The 23,564-nt window shown below is 41.4% G+C and overlaps 2 protein-coding genes across 7 annotated transcripts in view; both read left to right on the forward strand.

Moving 5' to 3' along the window:
• The window catches only part of LOC128419280 (uncharacterized), a 28,924-nt gene extending 16,771 nt beyond the window's left edge, over window positions 1-12,153 (forward strand). For both annotated transcript variants that reach the window (XM_053399754.1, XM_053399755.1), the window contains exons 2-8: window positions 1,823-1,946; window positions 3,017-3,141; window positions 5,070-5,160; window positions 9,019-9,098; window positions 9,903-9,947; window positions 10,667-10,701; window positions 11,858-12,153. In XM_053399754.1, the coding sequence (XP_053255729.1) occupies window positions 1,823-1,946; window positions 3,017-3,141; window positions 5,070-5,160; window positions 9,019-9,098; window positions 9,903-9,947; window positions 10,667-10,701; window positions 11,858-12,054 (697 nt within the window). In that variant the 3' untranslated portion in view covers window positions 12,055-12,153. The remainder of the gene's footprint in view (window positions 1-1,822; window positions 1,947-3,016; window positions 3,142-5,069; window positions 5,161-9,018; window positions 9,099-9,902; window positions 9,948-10,666; window positions 10,702-11,857) is intronic.
• Window positions 12,154-12,327: 174 nt separating this feature from the next.
• LOC128419274 (uncharacterized) lies at window positions 12,328-23,328 on the forward strand. 5 transcript variants are annotated; one of them, XM_053399736.1, is made up of 7 exons: window positions 12,328-12,492; window positions 13,508-13,573; window positions 15,074-15,151; window positions 17,541-18,340; window positions 18,725-18,804; window positions 20,440-20,529; window positions 22,027-22,124. In XM_053399736.1, exons 1-6 carry the CDS (start codon window positions 12,444-12,446, stop codon window positions 20,495-20,497), a joined length of 1,131 nt encoding a protein of 376 aa, XP_053255711.1. In that variant the 5' UTR covers window positions 12,328-12,443; the 3' UTR covers window positions 20,498-20,529; window positions 22,027-22,124. The 5 variants fall into 5 exon arrangements, with proteins under 5 accessions (XP_053255711.1, XP_053255707.1, XP_053255710.1 ...); XM_053399732.1 differs by lacking the exon at window positions 18,725-18,804 and having other exon boundaries at window positions 22,027-23,328; XM_053399735.1 differs by lacking the exon at window positions 22,027-22,124 and having other exon boundaries at window positions 20,440-20,605.
• The last annotated feature ends 236 nt before the right edge of the window (window positions 23,329-23,564 follow it).

Raw genomic sequence — 23,564 nt, forward strand, 5'->3', positions numbered from 1 at the left:
GCATCTTTTGCTTTGGACCACTTGGATACACTTCCAGCGCAAATGCAATCCATCCTCCGTACTACATAGGCTTATTGCGCTGCGAGTCCCGAACGATTGCAGTGAGGCTTAGCTTCTATGTAAGTGTGGGCAGGGTTTTACTCTATGGAAGTTTCACGTGCATCTCGATGGGCTGGGGCTTCCTTCCAAGTAATATAACCAGTCCTATCTGCCAGGCATAAAATACGTGTGTAAAACCCATACCTAAAGCTATTGTATATAAATAAAATAAATAAATAGTAATAGTTCACCTATCTATATTTTTCCTCTTACCAGGGAATAAAATAGGTTGTAGAATAATTCTCCCACTCAATTTAGTCTGAATTTGTCTTATGTCTAAGAAAGTGTTCTGTCAATACAGGTTTTACTTTTAGATTTAATGAGAGTCTGCTGTTTTTGCATCAACCCACATTTATAGTAGCTCTGCAGTGGGTGTCCAAAATTGTAAGTTCTTCTTGGACCAGCAACGACCAGCCATGTATATTCCTTTCATATCTGCATTAGGCTTCTATTCTAAGGTTACCAGACACCCCCGTTTCCCAGGGGCAGTCCCCAGATTTACAAATCAGTCCCCTGACAAAATCCTATCATTCTGACTCATTTCAGAGTGAAGTGTCCCTGGATTCATTGAAAAAAATCTGGTAACCTTATGCTATTCACCAGCATGATAAAGACCACTTTGAGTACCCTGTGAGTGACCTTGTGGGCATGTCTGTGCAAGCTTTTTATGTTGGTATTGGGTGAATGCAAACCCCTTCCTAATCCCATAGTGCAATCTGGGAATCTCAATAGAAAAGAGAAAGGAGTGATACTAATGGGTGAAACTGTATCAGGAAGGAAGATCTTCTGTTCTCAGGAACTGCTTGCCTGCACCCCAGTTTTGCTCTAAATCTGGACTCTAATACAGAATTCTGCAAAACTTATATTGCAAGTTTCTAGCCCTTCTGATTTCTGGCAATAGTATCTGAAAATAGAGTGATGTGCAACAGGAGTAAATTTTGCAATCGAGGGTGTTTTTTAAAATAAAAATTGTATGATGCTCATAACTTATTCCTCAAAACACCTAATTTTCTACCACACAGCACCTGGCTTAGAATACAGTGGTACCTCCGGTTACAAACTTAATCCGTTCTGGAAGTTTGCAACCCAAAACTGCTCATAACATGAGGTGCGCTTTCACTAATGGTGCCTCCTGCTGCTGCCGTGCTGCCGGCGCATGACTTCCACTCGCATCCCGGGGCAAAGTTCACAACAAGGGGCACCTACTTTTGGGTTAGCGGAGCTTGTAACCCGCAGCGTTCGCAAGGAGGACAGTACGTAACATGAGGTTCCCCTGTGCATGTTTCTGTTTTTTATCAAATAAGAATAGTGTTTTAGTTAAAATGAAGAGCTTCTTGGATGAACTTTCTGTATACCAACTTGCAAATTGTTTACTATACTGATGATTACATGAGAAGGTGAGGTCATTGAATATGAAAGTGTTAAGGTCCTAGTAGTCCCATTAAGATGGCTGAACATGGATTGGCTGTGTACCTACATACACATGGAAGGGCATATGAAGCATTCTCCGGAGTAACATGGCTCATGTTGTCTCAAACATTCTCTGTGTTTTTCTGTTTTCTTAATGATGAATAAATGCACAATTGGTTTTAATGGTATAGCAATCTGGAAGATATTTAGTGTGATACCATCAAGCAATTTTTTTTTGCCATGCCACTTCCCTTTCCTCCTATTTTGCACATTTTCCCATGCCTTAGTAATTTTAATTACTTATTTTTTCCAGTTTAGACAATGAAGATAGCCAGACAAACAGGCCCTGCTACTTGGAACCTTGGATTGTGAATCTTCTGCTGGAGTACAAGGATTCTGAAACCAGAGAAGAGGGTCAACTTGGACATGTCCTGAGGGTATATTAATGTGACTTTTTAAGCAGTGATGAATGGGGAACTCTTAATTTATAAAATAAAATAAAATACCATACTCCCCTTCCTCCAAGGAGCTTAGAACAATGTCTCCATCCTCATTTTTCTCTTTACAACAATGCTGTGAGGTGGTGCTTCTCAAGCTATCTTGAAGTGTCCAACCCAACCTGGGCTGTGGTGAAGTTACCACGGACCAGTAGCTGATGTTTCACAGGCCTGCCCCAGTCCATGTACCACCACTTTGAGTGGTTCTGCTTTGAGGTTCATTAGGCAGAGTGAGCGAGAGAGAGAGAGAAAGACTGGCAGAAAGCTTCATAGCAGAGTGGGGATTTGAACCTGCGTGTCCCATGTCCTGGTTCAACACTCTTACGCCACATTAATGTGGACATAATTGATGCTTCTGCTGCTCCTGAGGCAGTGGCTATGTTCTCCCTTTGGAATCCAGAGGAGACCTTTTGCTTGAGCATAAATTGCTTTATATTAGAGCAATCTCATGCATGCTTGCTCAGAAGCAAGTCCCTCTGTGTTTAATGGAGCTTACCCCCAGATAAATGAGCATAGGATTGCAGCCTATGTGCCTTATAGCCGGAGCTGCAGTGTTTAAGTTGGTTGATCAGTTAGATCAATTACAATATTTTGATTCACTAAAATGGTGCCCCTGTTTAGTTGGGAAGCAGATTGAAGTCCCCCCCCATTTTGTCTTTTAATACAAGTACTTGTAAAAATTGGAAGTCAGCACATACCAGCTTAGAAGAGAGTTTTTCTTCTTGTTAGGAGACTGATCTTTTTAAGATGATTCCTGTTGCAACAGGAGTATTTATCCTCTGAAAAATGGGAAGTCCCCTGCTCCCACAACTATTGCTTTTTTCTCATATGCAGATCTAAATTGCCATACTGTGGCTTTCAAAACTTTGTGGGTCTCCATATCTTCCTCATCCTGCCCCCGCTCCCCACAAAAACGAATGAAAGACTCTAGAGTGGCTTGGTCCCTATTTTTAATATGTGCGGGAAATACCTGACTTCTTTTCCTGCCTTATCTCCCAATTTATTGCTAGGTTCTAAATGAAACAAAGGCTCTAGATCATGATGAGCAGCTTCCAGCAGCTATTCTGTGTGTTGCAGATGGGCATCATTATATCCAAGTGGATGTTACAGCCAAAGCTGTTCAGATGACAAAATGGTAATTTTTACACTTTATGTATGAACTACATTTATATCTCAGCTTTCCGTCAATAGGCTTAAGGTGGTGTACACTGTCTGAGAGACAGTGAGTGGCCCAAAGTTGTCCAGTGAGCTTCCTGGGTGAGAGGGGATTTTTACCCAGGTCTTTCAGGTCCTAATCATCAAATATGCTGGGGTGAAATTGGTGTTTGGGAACCTGATAGAGTAGCCTATTTTAGGGAACCTGATAGAGTAGCAATAAATATTGGTGGTTCCAAACTGCTCTCCACCCTTGTTTCTATCTTGCTGAGCTTGTGGCAAGCACTTAAGAAAAATGGAAATGTTTTGAGGGCCTGTCACACAACCTTTAAAAGCAAACAAACTGACTAGTCTAAAATTAAAATAATATTCAAACAAAAAATAAAAAGTATTAAAATAAGCAAGGGAGACTTTGGGGAGATTGATTACAGTGTTCTAATGATATGAATTTTGAAGATAATTATTTTATACTAAGCGGCCCACTACAATGCATAATTCTTAAGAAAAACTAATTAAAATGGTCTCATACTTCTCTTCGTTGTGCTGATGTGGATACATTGCCAGTTCAAATCACTAATCAGTTGTTTTATGGAGGTCAGTGACTTCATCGTCCAGTGTTAAAGCAACATCTCTTTGGTGGGCCAAGTGACTGGATTCTTTTACTAAATTGTGCAAGATTCTTTCTCTCCCCCCCCCCCCCCCCAAGGTTGAAGGATTCCAAAAGGCTACTGTGTGAATCAGCGCACACTCCACTTTTCCCTTGTCCCATCATAGCTTCCACAAACCAGAGGCTTAAGGCATAAAGCTGTATCCTCTGTCAGTTCTGATCAGTAGCTAATCCTTAGTTTAGCTAGCTTTTAAATTAACACTGCCATGGGCCCTGCTGCAATAGATTTCTGAGAGGATAGGTAGTGGTGACTTTCCTGGTTTTATCTACAGAGCACCTTGCTTTGGTTAGAGAACCTTGTTATGGTTCCTTATATTTTTCATTTTTATTAGTGCTTTGTGTTTTAAACCACTTTTAGGCTTTTTCTTAGAATTATGTGGTATATAAATTTTATGAAATACTTACCATGCATGTACAAAACCTAGCACATTAGCAATCTGCATAACATTCTGTGCCAAGCAATCTAAAATTCTGTGTTACAAAATCTACCAGAAGTCTCATAACGCAAGAATGCCATTTTAAAAATTAACTTTAGACCATTCATGCATTCTTCATGCTTTTAAAGATACACAAGAGAGCCTATGGTAGACAACCAGTTGTTAATTTCTATTTGCAGAGCATGTAGCATGGAAGAGTAAATTCCATAATATTTTAGGTCCTGCATACATAATTACTCTATTCTCTCTGAGACAGTGTAAGTTCTGTTCTTAGAATAATTTTTGCAAACCAATATGTGTACATTTGCATTTGCACACTGTTGGCAAACTTCATTCTGCACTTTCCACATGGGCTTTTGTAGAACTTGAAAGATCTACCCACCCCGCCCCCTGAGCAATGTAGTGTGAGGAGGGAGCGGCATAGGGGTGAGTGATGAGCAATATGTGTTCCTAGCTAAAGGAAAGTAAGGACTAAAGAATCTGGGTCACACAGAGCACACAAGCACACTACTTGCATGACTATATTATTTTACTGTGTTTTGATGTAAATTACCTGCCGCCTTTGAATGATGATGTACAAGTATTTAAAAATAAATATATTCTCGAAACATATCTTTACTGTTATCTACAGTATTTGTTTTTGGATGTCCCTTTTTTAACAACAGAAGCTGAAAGTTTCAGTATTCTGAGGAAATGAATGGATTCTTCCAAATTTTGCTTGGAATTGCAGGCTTTTAGACAATGTGGCAAACTATTGGGCATGGCTATCACGAGAGGCAATACATGTTTCTTTCTTTTTTTTAGTGCTCTACCCCAGTCTGGATTTTCCAGTATTGTTGGCCAGTTCATCGTCCTGCAGAATTTTAGGGTTTGTTTTAAAGAAGAAGCTAAAGTGGTAAGGCACATGAATATTTATTATTTAATTTATTATTGTTTATACCCCACACATCTGGCTGGGTTTCCCCAACCTCTCTGGGTGGCTTACAACATATCTAAAAACATAAAAAAAACCAATCCGTGAAAAACTTTATTGCCACCCTCTCCCAGTTATCTACAGGTAGGTCCTAACCATGCTCAGCTGAACCTGGGCAGAATCCTCCCTAAAGTCGAGATTGCGATTATACTGAGTTTCTTACTGTGGGAAGGAGGCTAACCATTTAAAACTGAATGTGACTAGAATCTTTGCACTCAGTGCACAAAGGTCAGGCGTGCAACCAGTGAGCACAGAGACACTGAAGCCTTACGGCTTGTGTGTATTCTCACACCACACTTTTAGCTCACATGCATTCACCCAGATGCCTCTAAAGGACTGTTGGTTTTAGGAAAGTCTGCTGCCTACTATGGGATTATGACACTGAGGAAATAGGAAGCTGGGCCTGCAGGATACCAAATTATTAGAGAATTTACCGTATTTTTCTGTGTATAAGCCTATGCTTTTTTGCTTTTTCAAAAAGGCAAAAATTGGGTGTCGTCTTATACATGGATAGTGAATGCAGAGGCGGGATGTGCGATTAATGGCAGCAGCAAGCAGGAGATTGGCAGTGGCAATTCGGCGGGCGATTGGTGGCTGCGGCAAGACTTGACGGTGATTGGCTGTGGCTGTGGCAATTGGGCAGGCGATTGGTGGCTGTGGTGAGGCAGGCAGGCGATTGGCGGCAGCAGCAAGTGGGCGGGTGGGCTGTTGGTGGTAGCAAGCAGGCAGACAATTGACTGTAGTGAGGTGTGGTATTGGCAGTGGCTGTGGCAAGTGATCGGCAGTGGTGGGCAGGTGGGTGAACGATTGGCGGAAGTGACCTCCCCCACCCCACCAAAAAGCTAAACAACTTAATTTCTTAATTTTGGGTTAAAAGAATAGGGGTCGTCTTAGACATGGGGGCATCTTACACACGGAAAAATATGGCATTTCCCATTATTTCTTCAGTGATGTTCGTTTCTAGCATCTTTTGCCATCTTTGTTTGAATTAATTCACTTTATTTTCTTTACTGGCTATCAGTAAAATTGGCAGAATTTGGCAGCCAGCTTGCTCACTGGAGCAAGACGGTTTGAGCATATTACACTGATTCTGGCCCAACTGCACTGGCTGCCAATTAGTTTCTTTCCCAATTCGAAATGGCTCAGGACTACAGTACCTCAAGGACTGCCTCTCCCCATATAAACCAGCCTGGATTCTGTGATCCTCATCTTTCTTTGTGTGCCTCCCCAACCAGAGATCTGGAGGGTGGCAACACAAGAACGGGGCCTTTTCTGCAGCAGTGGCTCCCCATTTGTGGGATGCTCTGCCTAGGGAGGTTTCGGCTGGTACCTTCATTACAGCCCTTTAGGCACCAGGTGAAAATGCTCCTCTTCAACCAGACCTTGGGCTGATTAACATCTTATACTCTCTTTTAAATGTGTTTGTGGGAGCTGGTAGGGGGATGAGGGATATTGGTTTGGGGGGGCAGGGTTTGGTTGTTATTTTTATTATGTATTTTGTGTTTTTATAGTGCATTTGTATGTTGTGTAATAAAATAATAAATAAATAAAATGAAACACCTACCATTAATCAGTTAAAATGTATGTACAGTAATCGGATTGCAGCCTCAGTTCCTTTTTCCTTTTCTTTACCAAAATTGCCTTTGTTTCCTCTGACCAGACTTACAATGAAAAAAAATGTCGTTGATGTCAGCTCAGGCTCTATTATGAGCCTAGAAAGCAGTTGCTTTAGAAAGAAGTAGCCATATTTACGCGAATCTAATACACCATTGAATCTAATGTGCACCTCAATTTTCAAAACCTTGAAATGAAAAAAGTATTTGCTGGCAATTGAAAATGTGCCATCAAATCAAATGTACACCCTAATTTGGCAAAAAAAGGGTGCTCATTACATTCCAGTAAATATGGTACTTAGAATCAGGTGCAGCTGCATTGCCTCACATAAATTGGCGGGAAAATGTGTGAAGGCCTCAGCCAGCCTCCACAGGTTGGTTTGTATTTTATCTGTGGTATTAGGGTTCATCTGCTCCTCAGAGGTTCTGCTAGGATAATAATCAGGGTGTGACTCTTGAGTCGGTTGACTTTTCTCCTGACGCAGAAGGCTGTCTGGCACAAACCTGAGTTTGTCAGCATTCTGAGTGTCTGCCATCTTTAAGGCAGAAGAAGTATCATTGTGAGGTGACTTCTCCCACCTCCTTTTTAAAAATGGATACAGCATTATAGTCTTGTGAAAGCACACTTTCTTAAGGTGAGTTTGTGAGTAGTTATGTCCTGAAAATGGGGGCGGTTGTGGTGAAGCATAATTTTCCAGTCTCTCTCTGGCCCTGAAGATGGTGGTTTTTTGTTGTTGTTTTCTGTGACTGCAATTTATTTTCAAAGTTTTAAATGCAGAACCTGAAGATGGTGTTGAACATGTCACTATATTTCAGCCTAACCCACCTCATGAGGTTATTGAAAACTTAAATGATACTTGTTAAAGGAAAGGCAAGTCTTTATCTTAATAACTGGGAACTCGTTATTTATTTACTTATCATTATCATTTTGTGGGTAGATAATTTTTTCTAGCCTAAGTTTCTTGTGAAAAGGCCACATTTATCCCATGAACCTGAGGGGCAAAGCTAACATGTGAAGGATCCTTTATTGTCCCAAGTGGTATTTTGTTGGCGCAGCTTATATGGGACACAAGACATGGACAGTTACATTGTCCCGAAGCAAGTCTATGTTGGCTGGAGAGATCAAGGAGACATTTGCATTTTGTAATCCCCCCCCCCACAAATCTTACGCTTACTAATATTAATGGACTGAAGGCTGTCTTCTTTTCCTCTCATCTCTCATTCTCTATTATGCTGTGGGAACATAATATGATTAAATTTAGGGAAAGCCAAGAAGGGGCTTCTGGATTTTGTTAAAGGCCCTGCTTATCTGTTCTCTCCACCTTCCACCGCTCCCTGCATATCATTCAAACAGGTGTGCTAACTCTAGGGGTTTATGTGTCTTCGGCCCCCTCAGTCTTTGTTGGAAAGGGGCTGGTTCCCCTTGATGTTGACGGGCCCCAGCGTGCGTCATGCATGCATGTCACATGCATTGTGCATCATGTGTCGCAGCTTCAGTGGCCAAAGTGCTCGAACTCCTCTAGATGGTGCAACGTCACACATGATGCACACTGGGCCCCCTCAGTCTTGGGGGCAACTTGGCACCTCTGCATTCAAGTAATAATTACCGTATTTTTCGCCCTATAGGACACACTTTTTCCCCTCCAAAAATGAAGGGGAAATCTGTGTGTGTCCTATGGGGCGAATACAGGCTTTCGCTGAAGCTTGGAGAGCGAGAGGGGTCGGTGCGCACCGACCCCTCTCACTCTCCAGGCTTCAGGAAGCTATCAGCAAGCCTGGGGAGCCCGCGGGAGTTCCCGCAGGGCTCCCCACGCTGCGGATAGCAGCCTGCTGCCCGGCGCGCGGGGCGCCCTGAAGCAGAGCGCCCCGCGCGCCGGGCAGACATCGGCTAGCCCCACAAGCTCGGGGGACAGCGTGGAGGCGCAGCGCCCCCATACCGCTGTTCCCCGACCTGGTTTGGTTTCCCCGACCTGGTTTTGGGGGGGAAATAAAGGAAAAAATGTTTCCTTTATTTCCCCCCCAAAAAACTAGGTGTGTCCTATGGGACGGAGCGTCCTATGGGACGAAAAATACGGTAAATCAAATTTGGGAACATGTGTTGCCTTATGTTGGACTGAATACTCATCCAGGCACAACATACCTAATTCTGCCTTTCCTTCACTTTCAGGAGGATTGCCGATTTTACCTGGTACTTGATTGTTTCCGAGTGATGCCCATGAAGCGGAGGGAACGGAGGCAGCAAGACTGGTGAGACTTTCTCTAAGCTTTGTTATGGGCTTGATGTGTAGATTTGCATGGAAGAAGGTTGGCTAGAAAATGCTTAGATGAGTCTTTATATGAGTCTGCTTGAATTTGCATCACATTTTACTTAAGCTTGGTAAATTAAACTGGGCAGAATGAATTGGTATGTGTCCTTCCCCAACAGTCTTATTTTGTTAGAGCCTTAATACCTGTGATGTGAATGAGGTGGTTAGCAATCATATTGTGGCTTTTAACAATTTAAGAGGTGCATGTATGGTTTTATCTCAGAAACTCCATGTATGGTGAGGTGTATGGTGTAGGAAGGTTCAAATCTTCTACCCCCAGCCACAATTGAAATTAAAATAGCCTCTGCTGCATACCAATTTATATTTGGGGGAAATGTGTTCATTAGCGTCCTGTGTAGTTAGGCCCTTACCTCTTTTAGTTCAGTGCTGTAGCTTTCTCAAATTGTCAAAGAAGGGGATTTGGAAAGATGATAGGCAGTGTACCCTGGAGGCAGCCATTCATTTTTGAGAGAATTGCTACTTAGTGATGTTTTTGTTACTGGAAATTGAAGCTGCAAATTGGTTGTTTTTAAAAATGAAAATAATAATAATTCTCCAAGTAGCTTTTGATGGCCTTGGGATCTACCATATTCAGAAACTAAGAGTATTCTGTAATTTTTCGTATGATTGGTCAGGTTTCGAAATCCATTCTTTAATCCATTTGTTCTTCTGCTCTGAGAAGCTTAAGTGGTAACTTTGGACTATGGTGAAAAGCTGGGAATGCTAAGATGTGATCTTTTTATAGCAACCGGGAGCCCTCAGTACTGGAGAAGATAAAGGAACTGTGGCAGTAAGTACATGGTCCAACAGTTGTTTCTTCATGCTTAATATGTGAGTTAGCTTAAGATAGCAATGGAAATATTCTATGTGGCTTACCAAAACACGTTTCAGGTTCTATTTTGTACATATTAGTAAGGTTTTTGTTTTAGAACAGTCAGAGCTCAAAACTTCAGGTTCTCAGTACAGAAAGAGCTATTGTGAAGATAACATGGAATAACCTTCATGGACACGTCTCTGAACTCCTTGGAGGAAGGATAGTGCAATGAACAGCAAGATATATTACTGGAATTGATCAGTAGTTCTGTATGCACAAACAATAACTTTTCACTAGATGATGATATAGACTCTACTGTATAGGAATCGTCCATAGTCCACACATCAGTTTTTCTTTCTCTTTCTTCAAATGCCAAATTTTGCAGTAGAACATGTTTGTAAGGAAAATTATTAGGAAACTAGTAGTGCCTTAACTGAGATATTTATGTTCTTGTAATCAATCCAGAAGTAGAGAAAGAATGAGGGATTTACTGTACTAGCCATTTCTAAGATGTCATAACAAGTATTTTGGGATAGGGATGTGCTAAAATGTCATCCTTAGAGTGGATCAAACTGGGTCAGATAAAATCAATTAACAGCAAATTTTGATTCAGACATAAAAAGGAGGTTGCTTGAAGGTTTTGCAAACCCATTGCCATTCTTAACTCTAGGTTCTATTTTGTTTGTGTCTTTCAGGAAAAGCCTTGCTCTCCAGCCCTGGTCCAGCTCAGGTATTGTATAGTGAGCATTGGATGTTTCTAAAGGGAAATCCTAGTGTAACATAATAGAAGGGGCTGGTTGGTATAACATTAATTAAGTCTCCATATCATACTTGCATCATGCAGTACTGCAAGCCCGCAACCTATGTGGAACTGCACATAAATGACAAAACGCATAAAGCCAGGAAGACCTGTAAGAAGCCATAAAAAAACCAAGTTTAAAAAACCTCTTCCCCTTGCTTCCAGACCACTTTTCAGATCAACTCCCATCACTCTCAGACCAGCCCCACTTGCTCAGTCAACCTTCCCCACACATTCCAGATGACTTTTGCTCACTTTCAGGTCACTTTCCCCTTGCTCTCCACGCAATTGCGAGACCCTTTCTCACTCTGATTCTCTGAAGGTGCCCAAACACTCTCCCAGGTAACTGCAATGGCAGGTGGGATTGCCAACTGTTGTTTCTCTACCACGTTTTGATTTAACCCTATTTTTCCTGTGGTTTTCTGATTTATTTCTTTATTTTTTGGTCACCCGCATAAGGTTGTGATTGCATAAGTAAAGTGAGTGTAAGTTTCAGGCTTACTGTAAGTGATTTTTCTGTCCCTTATTGCCTTAACAGAGAATTGATGGGTGTTTGCATTGCATAGCTCTGTGTCACTTTGATTTATTTATTCCTAAGATTTCTTTCTTGCCCTTTACCAGATCCCAGGGCAGGTTACAACAATATAATACACAGTTATAAAACAAATAAAAACATTACAGTTCTAAGAATGCGCAAAACTGTTTCAGCCAGATTAGTATACATTCAACAAAAGAGGTGGATTCCACTAAACAAAATCCCTTAACTGTCAGTGGACAACGGTGCATCTGGGCCACTTACAGCAGAGGACAAACATTTTGTAATCTGCTTTTAGATAGCAAGATTACATCCTGATTTATGTGTTTTGCTGACAGCAGAAATTTTCACCTTGTTATTGCCAGAATATGTTTACCTTGGATCAAATTACAAAAAGACTGATGCAAGCATATTTCTGACTAACTTGTAAAATTGGCCTAGTGTTGTAGGCATCTGTTTCATTTTCATTTAGCTCTAATACGAAATGTTATGGGACTCTTTTTCCAAAGCTAACACCCTATTTTACTGTGCACATTTCCTTTTCCTGTAAAGAGCCATCATCTGTTTCTGAAGTACTGCAGGAGATAAAGCAGGATCGACTCAGTACTTTAAAAGAAAATGCCAAGGATTGTCTCAGTTTATTGAACCCCAGCAAGCTGTTGGATTCTGAGCAGTTGGCTGTATATCCTGACACCAAATGGCAGGTGGAACGCAAGGAAGATAAGGTCTGTTCTCTGTTCTGCCTGTGACATCTCAACTGAAAATCACAGGGATGGGGTGTGTGGGTGTGATGGTTGAATGGGTAGATAGATGATGGAAGAATAAGGAATAAAAAATACAGATCAAGACTGATAAAACCTTCAACCCTGAAAGTAAAGCAGATGTCAGGTTTTTTAATTTCTCAAATCAGTGGATCTGGTAGAATTTCCATACGGGCAGTAAATGGCTGAGATTTGCTCACCAGGGTCCCTTATTTTCTATTTTATTGGACAGTTATGTGATTGGTAAGATTTATTGGCCTGTTAAGCACTGGCTGGGTCTGCGTGGATCTGTTGTGCTATGCAGGGAAGCAGAAGTGGAGTAACAATTCTGATTTCATGTTCACCAGAATGTCTTTGCCATCCCAGCCAACCTGTTGATGATCAGTGCAGAAAATGAAGCATTACTTCACAAGTCCTACCTACCAAGTGAGTGCCAGAGTGCTGGGTGAAAGATTACCTTAGTTAAGGATGGGGCCTTCCTTACACTGTTGGGCCCATCAGCCCCAGGCATCATGTTCAATAGCTAGGGGTTGTGAGAACTGTAATTGAGTATTTAGAGTGCACCCCATTCTAAAGTAATTTGGCGGATTACTTTATTACGAAGCAGTTCTGTTTATTTTAGAATATCAAGTGTCCCTAGAACTTCATAACTAAATGCCATCATTTTAATGGCAATCTATAAGGACTGACAAAGCTTAAGTATGTTTGAGAGACCAAGGTTGAGGTTTTGTGGACAGAGAATTCTGTGACCACAACCAGGAGCTACATTTTAATACCCAAGCTACTGCAGAAGGGAGAGTGCAAGGTCTGGCTGTTTTTATTGTCCACCACTGCTGTTTTTTGACGCAGAATCTCATAGATCTTAAAATCTTGCTACCATTAAAATGATCGTTATGAATTAAGGGTGAGGGCTGCTGTGAGCTGAGGTGGTGCATTTGTCAGATAAGAAGAACTGAATCTGGCCCACCCTCCACAGGCCAGGTGGACAGGCTACCAATCCCATGGCATCTTATGATGTCAGGTGATTCAGAGTTCAAGTTTCATGGTACTAAGATCACATATAAGCCTCTGCCTGCTGCCTTTTAAAGAGAAAGTAAGAGCTTTTGGTGTCTGGTGGCTTTTTCTTCCTTGCTTCATTTTAAAGACTAGTCAAAGTGTTAAGATCGGAGATAAGAGAAATGCTGCCTAGTCTTTCACAGTCTTGTTTCCTTCGTAGGTGAAGACCCCTCTTTGTCCAGCCCTTTGGGGAGGGGTAAAGTGTAGTGGGGATGGAAAAGTGCTTTTGCTTGCCACTTCTGACTCTTGGTTTGGTTGTTGTGATATTTATGGTGATTTTCATTCCAATTTTTTACTGATGGTGTTAATTTTTTAATGGCTGGTTCTAATACATGTCTCTTTGGGGGAGTCCGTGGTAAAAAACAGATTGTCCTTTATCTTACAGAGCCCTCTCAAGCTATTCTTGAGAGTACTCAAGATGATGAGCAAAGTACTGTATCTTTTTTCAGTGGTGAGTAGCAGTAGTTGTCTCTCTGCCTGCAAGGCCACAAAAGCGATGTATGGCTTTTCTGTTGACACAAGTGCAGTTTTCTACTTAAGGGGATATCACATTATCTAAAAGACACCTTGGTCCACAAATGAGCTTTCAAAGTCTAGAAGACTACAGTGGTACCTCAGGTTAAGTATTTAATTTGTTCCGGAGGTCCGTACTTAACTTGAAACTGTTCTTAACCTGAAGCACCACTTTAGCTAATGGGGCCTCCTGCTGCTGCCGTGCCGCCGGAGCATGATTTCTGTTCTCATCCTGAAGCAAAGTTCTTAACCTGAAGCACTATTTCTGGGTTAGCAGAGTCTGTAACCTGAAGCGTATGTAACCTGAGGTACCACTGTATTATGAAATCAGTAATTTTACAGATAATGGTTGCTTGTCTGTATCCAAAGCTCCTACTGAGCAGCATCTCAATAATAGTCACAGGAAGTTGAATTTCATTTGGTGCCCAACTTTGTAAGCCAAGAGTGGAAACCTCTTTCTGCCTGAGTATCGCATTCCCTAGTGGGCAAGTCTTCTGGGTGCCACATGCCAGTGGTTGGCAGGGCAATGGGTGTAGGGAGTTATTGTTTGTTACTATGGTATTTTTTGTGATTTTTATACTGTAAACCATCCTGTGATCCTTGGATGAAGGGTGGTATATTATTATTATTATTATTCACCTAAATCTGCTGAGACCTTGAAAGGCTGCAGCAAGTGCCCTTGACTCAGTTACAAGGAAAGCTGACAAATGTGAAGTTCACTTGCTTATGCTTCTTAATCTATCTAATGAGGTCTGGATAGTGGTGTTTGAGAGCCATGTGCTCTGTAATCTCTTCAAAACCTGACAATATTCATGCTTCAGACCCATTTACTGTAGGCTCAGATACATCTGGTGGCTTGCTTTGCTATTAGATTTTGGGATGAAACCTTATAAGGACTAGGGAGCACATTGATAACTACAGATGTGCAGTTCTCCAGTATAGCATGAATTTTTTTAATAGGTGTTATTTGACAGGGGGGAAACATTTGTGACCGTGGATGGCTGAAAGTAGTCTCATATGTGGCCAGGGAGTCTTGAAAGGATGTGGAGATAAGATATCAAATGCCACCCCCAAGCTACAATGCTGTGCATGTGGTTCAAAGCTATTCCATAAGCATTAGTAGATGTAACTTCAGAACCTCTGCTCTTATTTTTCCACTAAACTAATTTCTGAAAACCTGCTCTGCAGATGATATTTTGAATGATCTTGAACTTACTTTGAGGGCAGACCATGCTCCACCTTAACACAGCTTGGGAGGGGAGAGGGTAGTCCTGTCCTACTTTGGTTACACCGGCTGCCTTCTTGGAAGAGAGAATTTCTAGAATGTTTGAATGTCCAGAGCTCTTTCCCATTACTTTAACCTGACCTCAGGGTCGCCTGCACCTTTAAGAGGCCTATTTGCAGGGAAACAATTGATTGCACTCTTTTTTTTTGGCAGCTGAATCTGAAAGCCCAGATGGTTCCTTAGAAAACCCTTGGGATGAAATTCCAGGAATGACTCTGTCCACCTCCAGTGGTGAGTATTTATGTTGTTGTCCTACTGCCTGTGAAGAAAGTTGTTCTGTTTCTCTTTGTACCAGGTATTTGCATCAGTGGATATTTCTTTTGGCCTTGATAGTAAATATGATGTATAATTGGAATTTTCAGCATGAAAGAAAGTCAGACTGTTTTATTGAAGAAATCAAATACAAATGACACAAGAAGTTAAGTGTTGATGTTTTTAATTGATATTTTGATTTATTTAAAAAATTGTAGTTTAGGCTGCTAAACGTTTCTGTGATTCAGTGTTCTCAAGGTTTCAAAAATTAAACTTTTATTTATTTTGCTCCTTTCTTGCTTTCAAAATACTGAAGTTTGATCACTATCCAGCTAAAATTAAGTGATGTAAGTCATTTATTTTAGAAATCAATGGAACCTAGATATTCTTAACTTTGGGTGGAGTATGATGTCTGAAAATTATATTCTCAATTTTTTTTTAAAGAGATACTTGGGAAATGACATGCATACGTAATTCACAGCGAAGCAAAAACATTACCAGGCATCCTTAGTAGTGCAAGTATGTCCATCTTGAGTTTCTACTAGAAACTGGCAGCCGGAATAATCTGATTTTGTTGCAGCAACAATTGCTGTCTTTAAATATCATAGGTGTTAACTGGTGGTTGGTTTTGCTTGTTTTTTACATTCTGGTTGGAAACTGGCTAAATTGGGCCGGTCTCTTCCATGCTTCAACACTTTCTCCTTCCCAGTGTTATTTTTCTAGAAACCCTAGAGAGCTGCTGCCAGTATGTGTAGACAATAGTGACCTAGAAGTCAGCAAATATGTCCTCTTTTTTCCTCTTCAAAATATGGCAACTCTACCATGAACACATCCCTTGTTCTCTTAGAGTAGCAATGGTGCCCACCTGAGAGCTGCTGGAACTGAGTTCCTGTGAGTTCCCACTGAAGAAAAGCCCTGCCAACACCATAGTTCACTTCACCATCTTTTTACCCTTTTTACCCTTCTCCTACAGTGTGAATAGCAATTTGCAGAGGCCTCCCTTTACTATGCACCTCTGCTGTTCATGCCATTCGCTTATGCCATTGCTCTTGCAGGGATATGAGCAACAGGGCTGCATTATAAGGAAGTGGGCATTGCCAAAGCCTCTGACTCTGTTCATATTGAGGGTGAGAGAGTTAAATTTGTCTGTGTCTTGGGCCCAAATCTAAAATAATGAAGGAGGTTATGATCCAATCTAAATTTTGTTATTAAAGTGCCTGTGTCGGGCTTAAGTTTTGATTGAGCTGGAAAAGGAAACCACCACATTCTTCTTTGAAGCTGCTGTAAGCCTCATTTGAGTGTTTTTTTCTCCAGTGAGACAAACAGCAACTAGGGAGTTGGAAGCTAGATTGAGATAATGGGATAGGCAGGAAAGAGTCAAACACCCCCCCCCCCGCCGCCTGTTGTTACTTGAATCAAAATGTGAACTCTCTGTGCTGCTTTAAAGGAAACACACACACACAAGAGAGATATCACTCACTGATCTCTTGCATCACACCCCATTTGGCTCGTGCTTTGAATTAGACAAGTCAGTGGGTAAAGTGTTACAGGGAAAAATGGAAAATTGGTTGCTGACCAGATGTGTAAAACCTACCTGTGGGCTAGGGCATGTTGAATTTTTCAACTTTCAAATTCCAAAAATGAGGGGTGCTAAAAAGTTGTAACATGCTTTGGGAATTAAAAAAAAAACTTTGGTTAAATAAATATAATTTTGTTTTGCTTGGTAATTAAAATGTGTGGAAAAGTGCATAGAAATCATTAGAAATGATTGCCAAGTATTTGCAGTTATACAATATATTTAATACATATTTTATATTACCTGACACTTTCAGAAGCTTAAATATCTTTTTTTGTGTTTTCCAAGAGTTTATTTGCTTCTTAATCAAATGTAGACTTGGTAAGCTAAATGTCTAATCACAAAAATAGCAGATTTGACTTCCTCACATCCCAAAGCATAAGATTCTGTAGGAATGAAAAACACCCAAATGAAGAAATTTGCAAAAATTAAATTTTACCCACTAAGATGACATGCTCTACTGTGGCACTAAGCTCAAATTATTTATATTATAGTTGTCCTTTCATGGCCTATTTGGAGCCTACATTGTTATCTAGCCAGTCAAAATCTCCTACAAATTAGGTTTACGTCCCTGTTCCTGTCCCCTTGAAATGGCAGAATTACCCACATGCAAATAGCCTTCAGAATATCGTGTAATTCTTGGTTATATTTGCAAGTAGCTGTGTATATTTTATGTTGACTTGACTTTCACAGCCATTCTTTTTGAGATCATTTGTACCAGGTTCACAGTAGCCTGCTTGTTTTCTTATATGACTTAAAAGTAGTTGTGTGTTTCCATTTTTGCTTTGGCAGACACATCTGGTATATCACACAGCCTCCCCTGCGCACAGCAGGTGCTCATGGCTAATACTGCTGGGGAAGAAGAGACTCCACGCTCCAACAGCTGCACCCCAGATTTCCTGGAACCTCGTGTTCATATGTCCCACTGTAGCTCTGGCCAGGATGCGCCAAAAGAGACTGTGTCTCCATTACTACTTCCTTTTCACAGCAGTACATCTCCCAAGGAATCTGCCAGTCAAAAATCCAGCTCTGTTGCATTGATCACTGCACGCAGTGTCAGCAAAACTGCAAATACTGATGAAACCATTCCCTGTGGCCCATCACTGAGGAATTCACATTCTCACACTAATATGTGCCTTCGCTCTTCTGTCCACTCCCCAATTCAGAGAAATATCTCTCTTGGGTCATTGTCTGAAAATAAAGAGGAAGATCATATGGCCCATTTGCAGAGGGATCAGACTTCGGTGAGAAGATCTGGGGAGAAATTCCTGGACATAAGCAGGACATGTGTGGCAGCTAAAAGGAAACAAATGACTCTAGATGAGGAGCCTACTGAGACTTTCTCTGGTCTCACATGTACCAGTCTGAAAGCCCTAGGGCAGCATACTACCACGGCCTTTCCAGGATCCAGTAATATGGAATTGGTAGCTATGAACATGTCCAAAAAGAGCCGGATAAAGGAGATGCAAGTTCAACAGCATCAGGTATCAGCCCAATTTAGATGCACAGAGGGAGTCCTGGGAAAGGGAAGGGAGCCAGGAGCCTCAAAAGTCATCACTAGGCCAGAAGAACAGCTTGGAGTTCAACAGCTGGTAAATCTGATCTGGGTGAACAATGATGGTAAAAACCCTTTGAAACACTGGTTTATAGCCAGGATTCTCATAGTGTGAGTAGGGGCTCCCTGACAACTGTTTGAGAACGCCTGGTCTCTTCTTTGCCCCCACTCCAAATATTGTATTTATGTTTGATTCTACCAATAGGCAGAGTGTAGAGTTTTATATTCACTTGTGCAACGTGAATGACTTTTCCTCACCAGTTGTGTGGCCTCATGGCTTGAAATCCCTGTCTCTTCCCTTCTTCCCATCCTCCCTGCAGAGAGTGGTTTGGGAAAGAAGTAGCCTATAAATCTCAAAAGACAGAGCAAGGTAGCAAACCTGACTTCAAATTCACAAATCTGCTTCTGTTCCTTCCTGCAGGAGTGTGTGAGAGGAGCCCCTTTTCATTTTACGTACAAGCCACCAACATCTGAACTCTGCTCCCAAGTGCACTCTACAAGGTTAGTGTATTTCCAAGCTAGTAATACTTGAAGTGATATGGGAGACAGAGGGATTGTTCTGCATAGAGTCCAAAGGAACTGTGCCTACTGCAGGAACAGGAGAGAAATTATTATTATTATTATTATTATTATTATTATTATTATTATTATTATTTTATTAATAATAATAAATTTTATTTATATCCCGCCCTCCCCAGCCGAAGCCGGGCTCAGGGCAGCTAACAACAATCAAATAATCAAATAATCCAACATTCTAAAAACATTTCATTATAAAAATTAATTAAAATCAAATTAATGGCAACCGTTAAGCAAAATTCTGTGCAGGTTGCCAGAAGAGGGAGTCAGGCTGGGCCCTGACCAAAGGCCTGGTGGAACAACTCTGTCTTGCAGGCCTTGCGGAAAGATGTCAGGTCCCGCAGGGCCCTAGTCTCTTGTGACAGAGCGTTCCACCAGATTGGAGCCGCAGCCGAGAAAGCCCTGGCTCTAGTTGAGGCCAGCCTAACCTCTCTGAGGCCTGGGACCTTCAGGATGTTTTTATTTGCAGACCGTAGGTTCCTTTGTGGGACATACCAGGAGAGGCGGTCCCGTAGGTACGAGGGTCCTAGGCCGTATAGGGCTTTAAAGGTTAAAACCAGCACCTTACACCTGATCCTGTACTCCACCGGGAGCCAGTGCAGCTGGTATAGTACTGGATGAATGTGATCTCGCAGCGAAGACCCCATAAGGAGTCTCGCCGCGGCATTCTGCACCCGCTGGAGTTTCTGGGTCAGTCTCAAGGGCAGCCCCACGTAGAGCGAGTTACAATAATCCAGTCTGGAGGTGACCGTCGCGTGGATCACAGTGGCTAGGTCAGGGCGAGAGAGATAAGGGGCCAACTGCTTAGCTTGGCGGAGATGAAAAAATGCCGCCTTTGTTATAGCTGTAATCTGCGCCTCCATAGAGAGGGAGGTATCGAAGATTACACCCAAACTCTTAACGGACGGTGCTGGCACTAATTGCACCCCCGCAAGAGATGGGAGTTGCCCACCCAATCCCATATCGTCCCGTCCCAGCCAGAGGACCTCTGTCTTCGAAGGATTTAACTTCAGCCAGCTTCCACGTAACCATCCAGCCACAGCTTCCAAACATCTGGTCAGTGTGTCTGGGGCCGAGTCAGGATGGCCATCCATCAACAGATAGAGTTGGGTGTCATCGGCATACTGATGGCAACCCAGCCCAAAACTCCGGACAAGCTGGGCGAGGGGGCGCATAAAGATGTTAAAAAGCATCGGGGAGAGTATCGCACCCTGAGGCACTCCACACACCAAGGAGTGGCGCGATGACAATTCCCCCCCAAGCGCCACCCTCTGTCCCCGACCAGAGAGAAACGAGTGCAGCCATTGAAGGACTGTGCCCTGGATCCCCACGTCGGCAAGGCGGTGGTCCAGGAGTTCGTGATCGACCATGTCGATAACTGGGAGAAAGTAAAAGTAATTGTTTAATGACTGCTGCCTTCCATAAGATCTTGCTAATGATATACCGGTATTTTTATTTTGAGGAATATGACACAGCAGGCAAGAATGATCTGCTTATCCACCATCCTATGATCCTATTTTCACATTGTTTCCTGTTTTTGTTTTTGTTTTTGTTTTGCAGGATCTCAAGAGCATTGCTGGCATGGGCATGCTGGGTTTTCAACAGCACACAGAAATGATAGTCTTTGCTGAAGTTCCTTGTTCTTCTCAGGTTGGATTTATCTAGTCACCTTTGCCATATTATAATGATTAGTACCTTACATATTAAAATAAATTTTTGAAAACAAGTGTTTAGTATTTTAACCTTTAAAGGTTTTAACCTTTAAAGCCCTATATGGCCTAGGACCCTCGTACCTACGGGACCGCTTTTCCTGGTATGTCCCACAGAGGAACTTATGGTCTTCAAATAAAAACATCTTGAAGGTCCCAGGCCACAGAGAGGTTAGGCTGGCCTCAACTAGAGCCAGGGCTTTTTCGGCTGCGGCTCCAATCTGGTGGAACGCTCTGTCACAAGAGACTAGGGCCCTGCAGGACTTGACATCTTTCCGCAGGGCCTGCAAGACAGAGATGTTCCACCAGGCCTTTGGTCAGGGCCCAGCCTGATTCCCTCCTTTGGCAGTCTTTACAGAACTTTAGCCTATGGTTGCCATCAATTTGATTTTAATTAATTTTATAATGTTTTTAGAATGTTGCACTATTTTATTGTTGTTAGCCGCCCTGAGCCCGGCTTCAGCTGGGGAGGGCGGGATATAAATAAATTTATTATTATTATTATTATTATTATTATTAGTAGTAGTAGTAGTAGTAGTATATGTAATGGCTCAAAAGAAAGGAACTGACTTCACATGTGTGCCAGCGGTTGTAAAGCAGAGGCTATTCTGCTTTTGTCACAAGGGGATATGTTAGCTGGTTCCACAGGGGATGGCCAAATAACAATACTACAGTGCAATCTTGTAGCGCATGCTGTTCCTAGAACCAATGATCAGAAAGTAAGCTGACCATACTAAATTTTTGTTCTCTAAGAGCGTAAGACCCATTTAGTCCAGCATCCTGTTCTCACCGTGGTTAACCAGGTGCCTATGGGAAGCACGCAGGCTGGACATTAGTGCAACAGCATTCTCCCCACTTGTGCTCCTCAACTATTCAGAGGCATACCAATTCCAATACTATCACCATTGCTAGTAGCCACCAATAGCCTTATTCTCTATGAAGTAGTCTAAACCCCTTTAATGCCATTCAAGTTGGTGGCCATTACTTCATCTTACAGTAGCAAATTTCATCATTTTCACTATGCACTGTGTTAGAAATACTTCCTTTTATCGGTCCTGATTCTTTCAACATTCAGTTTCACTGAATGGCCCTGGGTTTTAGTGTTAGAGAGGGAGAAAAACTTTCTCCATGCTTAATTTAGACACCTCTATTATGTCGTCATTGTCCCCCATTCATCTTTGCTTTAAACTAAGAAGCCACATATGTTGTAACCTTTCCTCATGGGGAGTTGTTCCAGCCCCATTCTTATTTTGCTTGTCCTTTGCTGAACCTTTTCCAATTCTACAATATCCTTTTTGAGATACAGTGAGACTAGGACAGAACACACTATTCAAACTGTGGTCACACCACAGTTTTTAATAAGAGCATTATGACATTGGCAGTGCTGTTTTAATCATTTCCCAAAGGCTCCCTAAAATGGAATTTGCCTTTTTCACAGCTGTTGCACCCTGGGCCAACATCTTCAAGAAGTTATCCACTACGACTCCAGTTTGGATGCCATAAGAGTGAGGTTGGGATTTTAATGCTTTCCACCAGTTTTCCTGGAACAGATAGTAAGCTGACCGGGCTGTAATTTCCTTTCTTCTACTTGGATCCTTTCTTTAAAATTGGAGTTAACTTTCCAGTGTTTAGATATAGAGGCTGATCTTAGGGACAAATTAAGTATTTTGGTATAAAACAAGCAAATTAATAACTTGACTGGATGACATGTGGACCTGTTATTCTTTTGATCTTTAATTTCTGAGTAAGGGCTGGAATTTTATCTCTTCTCACCACTATTTGCCTCAAACTCCTTCCTGACAAGGTTCATGCACATGGATCTGGCCATTACCTTTCACAAGGAAGACAGATGCACAACATTCATTCAGCTTCTCTGGAATCTCCTTTTTCTCCTGTAGTACACCTTTGATTCCCTTGCCATCAATAGGTCAAATTGCCTCCCTAGCAGGTTTCCTGCTCCAGTGTATTTCTTATTATTGCTAGTCTTAAGTTTTAAGCAATATGCTCTGCTTTTTTAATTCCTTCTTGCCTGCTTGTATTCTTTTGTTGTTTTAATGAGGATAAAACTTTTCTGAAAGAAGCCTTATTTCCTCCAATAGCTCAGTAGGTTAACTATGTAGGCACATTCCTGCCCTTGGTGGTACTTTTCCTTATAAGCATTATACATTGGAGCTGAGCTTGCTAACTCTATTTATTTATTTATTTATAATAAATAAATAACCAATAAAAAGTAAAGAAACATTATATGGAACCTACTCCATTTAAGTTTTGTATTCATATTTCCTGTTCAGTTTCTTTAAAAAAATGAAATGAGAATAAAGAATATTGATTGCCTAAGTGTCAATGGGATATTAACAAGCTGAAATGTGTGCAGAGGGCTACCAATATGATAAAGGAAACCAAGCCTTATGAGGAACAGTTGAGGGAATTGGGTATTTTTAGCCAGGTAAAGAGGAGAGGAGATAGGAATATTTACTGTGAATAATACCTTCTTGTGTCAATGTCAGTTTTGAATTGAATTATAGCATGGGTCTGTAATTATTTTGAACATTTCCCCATTTCATTTAATTACAAAATGTTTTATATAGCTTACATGCTTGGTAAAATGAAAACAAATTTAGAAAAAAACAGCTCTCATAGAAAATATGTGCGTGCCTTTTTTCCAAAACTGAGCACAATAACTCAAATAGTTTGAAAGTTTAAATAAAACAAATTTTTACCTTAAATGTAAAGAAAACCAGCTATTTGTGCTAGAATATATCTTAAATATACATGCAATATTTGCTTGGTAATTGATGATAAATACTGAAGAACAATACATAGAGCTAGATTCCCCCCTGCGTTTTAGTGTGTGTCAAAGTCTATAGGAGTCTTGCAGTTTAATTCTTAAACCAGATTGTTCTCAAACTACAGAAACAGGATTCCATGGCTGTAGCTGTGTGTATCTCTTTCAATATTATTTGGGGATGGGGGGGG

This window comes from Podarcis raffonei, chromosome 8 (genome assembly GCF_027172205.1).
Source record: "Podarcis raffonei isolate rPodRaf1 chromosome 8, rPodRaf1.pri, whole genome shotgun sequence".
NCBI classification, from domain to species: Eukaryota; Metazoa; Chordata; class Lepidosauria; order Squamata; family Lacertidae; genus Podarcis; species Podarcis raffonei.

Bases quoted from the DNA above. Each gene is read 5' to 3' on its own strand.
- LOC128419274 (XM_053399732.1), top strand. From the start codon at position 12,444: ATGATCAGTGCAGAAAATGAAGCATTACTTCACAAGTCCTACCTACCA. The intron at 15,152-17,540 runs GTGAGTATTTAT...TTGCTTTGGCAG, and splicing joins GACTCTGTCCACCTCCAGTG to ACACATCTGGTATATCACAC. The intron at 18,341-20,439 runs GTAAATCTGATC...TTTGTTTTGCAG, and splicing joins AGCTTGGAGTTCAACAGCTG to GATCTCAAGAGCATTGCTGG.